Below are 6,000 nucleotides of genomic sequence, written 5' to 3' on the forward strand. Positions count from 1 at the left end.
GCATTTTGCTTTTCTCATTTCCCTGTAAACGGGCGGGTATTAATCCATTCCCACCTTCTAATGTCTTTGGTGTCCAGCTGGCTTTGTGGGTGTGCAATGGTTTTACTGTACTGCCTCGATCTGTGCCAGGCATTTATACACAGCCACGTGTGCGAGTCAGGTAGAGCGTATGTGGTCACCCCCATGGTTCACAGAGTTAGCTGAATGGCCTCTCCACTGTCCCTAGATGGCAGATACGGTGGACACAAGTGAAATGGTCAACGGCGCTACAGAACAGAGGACAAGCTCTAAAGAGTCCAGCCCCATCCCCTCCCCGACCTCTGATCGCAAAGCCAAGACTGCCCTCCCGGCCCAGAGTGCCGCCACCTTACCAGCCAGAACCCAGGAGACGCCTTCGGCCCAGATGGAAGGCTTCCTCAATCGGAAACACGAGTGGGAGGCCCACAATAAGAAAGCCTCAAGCAGGTAACAGCAGCAGAGGCTACCACAGTAGGATGGAAAGTCAGCCTGTGAGAGGATACGGTGGGCCGCTCTTGAGTCATTAGGGAAGTATGTGCTTATGTTGTTTCATTTTTTTGGTAGCTTCCTGGACGTTGCATTCTTCTCAGGCTGACACTGGAAAGCGGGAGTAGAATGCTGGTTATCCACTGAGAGAAGGAAGAGTTACGTTTGGATGGGAGTAGCTAGAAGGGGCCTTAGTAGCTCATCTGGAGAAGGAATTTGCTAGATTGAGACTGAAGAGTCATCTTTACCTTAAGTGAATGATTTCATTTAGGACTCCTTGTGGGTTTTTTGTAAAAAGCCATTCACCATTTTCCCTGACCTGATCTCCATATCAGCCTTTTTATATATTCATTGACTCTGAACAGCCCAAGTTATTTTATTTCACAGATGGGAAACAGAGGCTCTGAGTGGTTAACAAAGCTCACTTTCTGTGGAAGCCTAGTAATGGCGAAGCTGGAATATGAAACTGCAAAGTCTATATGCTTAACTGGTAAACCCAACCACTTGGGACCACCATGTCTTATCGTGCAGTTCGTTTGCTATACCATGGGATCAGAACATCTAAGTGCCGTTTGCATTGAGGACAACGTAGGGATTTCTATGTTAATATATATAAATTAGTGTGTTAGGATAGTTTGCTAAAATTAGTATATTAGGACAGTTTGCCATATTGTAGGGGAAAGGCCACTTTATTCTAATTTAGTCAAAGGCGCTGTGAGTGCTGATGGCCCTGGGTCTGTCTGTCAAATTTCCCAGCCACATGAGTAGTGAAGCTGCAGCTGGAGGAGCTGCTGCTAGAGGACAGGTGTGTTTCAGACAAGGAGCATAGCCTGTAGCCCATACCTTAGGAGGGCGCTACAGCAAAGAGCACTAAATACCAATCAAAATGAGCTCAGAGCACTAGAGGGGAACTTGCTTTTCTCCAAATTAAGAGAGAGATGTAGCCCTCAAAAACCTGCCCTGTGCCCTCCCCAGACTCTCCATGGAGGAATTTTTTCTGTTGTTGAGTGTTAGCAGAATTTAGGAAGGGCTTCTAATAAGAATGGGGGGAGGCGGGTGGATCACGAGGTCAAGAGATCGAGACCATCCTGGTCAACATGGTGAAACCCCGTCTCTACTAAAAATACAAAAATTAGCTGGGCATGGTGGTGCGCGCCTGTAGTCCCAGCTACTCAGGAGGCCGAGGCAAGAGAATTGCTTGAACCCAGGAGGCGGAGGTTGCCGTGAGCCGAGATCGCGCCATTGCACTCCAGTCTGGGTAACAAGAGCGAAACTCCATCTCAAAAAAAAAAAGAAAGCGGGCGGTTCACACTGTTGTATGAGGATTATTTCCATGTTAATCAAATGTGAAGTTCTTTAAGGAGAGTATGATAGAGCCTTTATCATCCCCCCACCTGTTTTTTTTTTTAAACTGCTCAGGTCCTGGCACAATGTTTATTGTGTCATAAATAACCAAGAAATGGGTTTCTACAAAGATGCAAAGACTGCTGCTTCTGGAATTCCCTACCACAGTGAGGTCCCTGTGAGTTTGAAAGAAGCGGTCTGTGAAGTGGCCCTTGATTACAAAAAGAAGAAACACGTATTCAAGCTAAGGTGAGAGTTACCGTGAGTGGCATGGTTGCCAGAGTGAGTGTGTGTTTACTTCCACTCTGAGGGTTGGTTTTCTTAGACAGCTACTGTGATTAGTTAGTTCTCTCTTGTGCCATTTTAAATCCCCAATAAAGTGAAAAACCAGTTTGGCACATGTCTCAGGCTAGATTCTTTGGCAACTGTGGCCAGCCACCAGCTTCCCGCAGTTAACGGTACAGCTGAGCATTGAAGGATAAGGGAGCTTTTGATTTTATAACCGGGCACTTACTGTTCCCTAAGACTTAAATAGAGCTAGTCACATTTCACAGTTTAAGAGAGGCTTTGAAAAATAGTTTCCCCATCTTTTAAGCTTATCCCGACCCAGGAGATGCTATTCTTTGCTCATGAGTTATCTGGAGATGGGTCAAGTGAGTCATCCTGGAGCTGGATGGAGACAAACAGGAAATGCTTGGATGGGGCCTGGGACCCTGTCCTCCCCTGACTCTCCCAGCAGATGTTCCAGCTGCCCCAAACCATCTAGTTCCGAATGTCTCTACCCTGTAGGATACATATACCTCCCTACAGAGTGGAACAAAGCTCAGAATTTCTCCTCACACTTGGAAGTAGGCAGAAAAATTACTTTATCTTTTAAAAATGTAAAAAATAAACATTTTAGTAGTTAGGTTGCTAGTTTACTGATTTGCTCTGTTGTTTTCGGATCTGAAAAGCTTCGGTCTTTGTTTATTTATATGTTTCATGCCAGTAGGACTAGACCAAGGGTTGCAGAGGAGAGAGTGTCAAAGGGTTTGATTTATTAAGCTCTGCTGGGGTGCAGTGCAGGCAGGCTTTTTGGGCCCTGGAACGCTTTACGTTTTGTAAGACGAGGCACCGGCAGCCTGTCTCCATGGCTGCTTTCACTTTTGTACTGTGTTCGTGCACCTTCAGAGAGCTGAGGTATTAGGGAAGGGCAGCCACCTTCTGCTGCACAACAGCGCCCTCTTCCTCTCCACAGCTGCAGAGTGAGTGTGCATCCCCTCCAAGCCCAGGGACCTCTTGGTGTCGCACTGATAGGGCTTCTTAATTCTAAGACATACGGTAGAAGAAAAATTAAAGAGACATTTTCTGTTTACCTGTTCTGACACCCTGGAACTTGTGAATGTAGGGGATAGAAGCTCAGCAGAATTTCAAAAGGGCTCATAGTGTTTAAAAGCTTTCTTCTGAACTCAGTTTAGACCAGTAAGTGATCAGGCATCCAAGTGATCTTTGCCACAATAAAGCCAAATGCTATGTTTGAGGGTTTTAAAATCCTTCCATTGGATTGAAGCACAGGCTCCCTGTGTATATCATTGGCGTGATTATATGGCTTCTTGATCTCCAGGGGGTCCCCAGGCTCAGGGGTAACATATTAAGGTTGACGCCTCTGTTGTGACTCCTGTTGTCTGCTTCTGTCCTGCGTGGGATATGGGAGTTGGGAGATTTTTATTTCTCTGTAGTTAAGTGGTGACTGACTTTTTTCCTTGATATTACAGACTAAATGATGGCAATGAGTACCTCTTCCAAGCCAAAGATGATGTAAGTTTCTAAATTTTGTTTCTCTCAAGTACTGAGGAGTTTGCAAGTGTTTGTGGGATGATAGGCTTTATTCAGAATGTTCTTCATGTAATTGATGATCATTGGTGGTTTCTGGGCTCCAGTCACCAGCACTAGGAGGTGTTTGGTTCTGTCTCTAGAAGGCACTGAATATGATCTCACTGTCCCTGGCCAGGCAGGATCCCTTGAAGTTGATGGAGGGAATCTTTGTCTGTCCCCTCCTAGGGATGAGGCACAGTGAGGTGGTTCCAGGACTAGGTGTGGATCATGATGGGGACCCCTGCTGCCCCCTCTGCCCATAGCTAGCTCTTTCGTGGGTGGGTACCTCACCTCAAGGAAAGAGAGGGTCCATTGATGAAAAAACAACACATATAATGCTTTAAATGTGAACAAGCACCTTCTAGGGTAGGATCTGACCACCTCACAGATTGAGACCAGTCTTCCAGCTCTTACAAGTTTATAGAGCCATACACCAGGGTGATGACCTTCAGGTACCGTAAAACTGAATTCTTATAGAGGCTGAACCAGGTTCCCTCTCCTGTACCGATAAGGCAGAGGTGCGTTTGGGGCCAGTGCCCAAAAGTGATTCTGCTCACCCCTCAGTTGGCCGGATGTGTCATTCCTAAGCCTTGGAGCCAGAACCCCTGACACCCATCTGTCTTAGTTGAGTGTCACCTGTGTCCCTTCCTCTGTCCAGGAGGAAATGAACACATGGATCCAGGCCATCTCTTCTGCCATCTCCTCTGATAAACACGAGGTGTCCGCCAGCACCCAGAGCACGCCAGCATCCAGCCGGGCGCAGACCCTCCCCACCAGCGTCGTCACCATCACCAGCGAGTCCAGTCCCGGCAAGCGGGAGAAGGACAAAGAGAAAGACAAAGAGAAGCGGTTCAGCCTTTTTGGCAAAAAGAAATGAACTCCTTTCCTTTACCTCCTGCCCTTCTCTTACCTTTTCAGTGAAATTCCAGCATGCAAGCTCAGAACCAACACATTACTCTCTGTGCCTAATGTTTCTCAATGTGGTTGATTTTTTTTTATTTATAGAGCATTTCTGGGGGTGGGGGAAACATACCTAAATACTTTATCTCCAAGTTACAAAAGTTTGAGGTGCAGAGGGAAGACCAGATTTTTTTTTAATGAAATTATATAGATTAGATCTCAATATTTAAACTGTTCCTCAATTTTGTGAGGCTGTGTTGGAAATAACCCGCCTCTAGTGCTGTTGGTATGCAAGGCAGCGGTGCTTAAACAATATTTCCTGTGCTCACCAGAGACAAAACGTACCAATATCCTGACACCATTCTCTCTCCATTTACTTACGGTGGTTACCCTGAGTCTTGACTATTAGAAGTGCCCGCGATGGGTCTAACCTTTATTAAACAGATCACATATTATGATCTCGCTGCAGCCACAGTGCAGCTCCACATTAACTCTACAGACCAAACCATTTGTATCTGGCATCACTTACTAACACACGACATGCAGCTTTTCTGCATCAACTGCTACGACGGTTAAGAATGTCAGTATACAAGAAGGAATAGAAAACTGATACTGTTTTAAATAATCTGTAATTTCAATTTTTTTTTTTTTTGCTGAAATACATTATATTGTATGTTTGAGATAATTCTAGTACAAAGTATAATAAAACTAGATGTATAATAAACCCTTTAAATCATTGGTAAGTGTACAAGTGGTGGAACCGAAGCATTTACTGGACAAAGTAATGTTACTCTAATGGTTACTTGCTCGTGAGTTGCCACACTGTTTTATAATTTGCTTCATTTCCTTGCTATTTGATACATAGTGTGCATTTCTCTGTCACTGTAACTATTGTAATGACAAATTTTCATCTTACTGCACAATCAAAATGACATTGATAGGAATGAACTCCAGAGGCTGGGCCTGAACAGGGAGGTGGTCGCTCAGGCCTGGTGCTCAGTCGTACGACCTGTACCTCTCAACTTTTGCCCTATCTGTTAAATATATGCTATGTCATTAAATGCTTTTAAATCTAGCACGGTGACTATTGTTATTCTTCCTCTGCTGTGTGTGCATGCCCAGTAGGGAAATTGCAAAGGGAGAAATGGCAAACAGGAAATGTTTTACAACCAGTCCAGGCTCACTTGCATTTTCAATGCATGTCTGGTGCGTGAGCTTTGAAAACTACAGGGAACAGTAATAAATGTGACTGTTTGGTAGTTACACATTCAGATTTTATCTTTCATTTATGAAGAAGTTACCAGAGCACTTGCAAAACCCGAGCTCCGAGATAGGGGTTGGCAAATTTGTTCTGTAAAGAGACAGAGAGAGTAAATATTTTAGGCTTCGTAGGCCATA

The 6,000-nt window shown here is 44.9% G+C and overlaps 1 protein-coding gene across 4 annotated transcripts in view; it reads left to right on the forward strand.

Annotated features, from left to right (window-relative positions):
* Positions 1–5,677, forward strand: part of SPTBN1 (spectrin beta, non-erythrocytic 1) — a 215,255-nt gene extending 209,578 nt beyond the window's left edge. For all 4 annotated transcript variants that reach the window (XM_017542341.2, XM_037743396.1, XM_017542342.2 and 1 more), the window contains 4 exons: positions 227–465; positions 1,924–2,097; positions 3,603–3,645; positions 4,361–5,677. In XM_017542341.2, coding sequence (XP_017397830.1) covers positions 227–465; positions 1,924–2,097; positions 3,603–3,645; positions 4,361–4,579 — 675 coding nt within the window. In that variant the 3' untranslated portion in view covers positions 4,580–5,677. The remainder of the gene's footprint in view (positions 1–226; positions 466–1,923; positions 2,098–3,602; positions 3,646–4,360) is intronic.
* The last annotated feature ends 323 nt before the right edge of the window (positions 5,678–6,000 follow it).

Source organism: Cebus imitator, unplaced genomic scaffold (assembly GCF_001604975.1).
Source record: "Cebus imitator isolate Cc_AM_T3 unplaced genomic scaffold, Cebus_imitator-1.0 Scaffold143, whole genome shotgun sequence".
Taxonomy (NCBI): Eukaryota; Metazoa; Chordata; class Mammalia; order Primates; family Cebidae; genus Cebus; species Cebus imitator.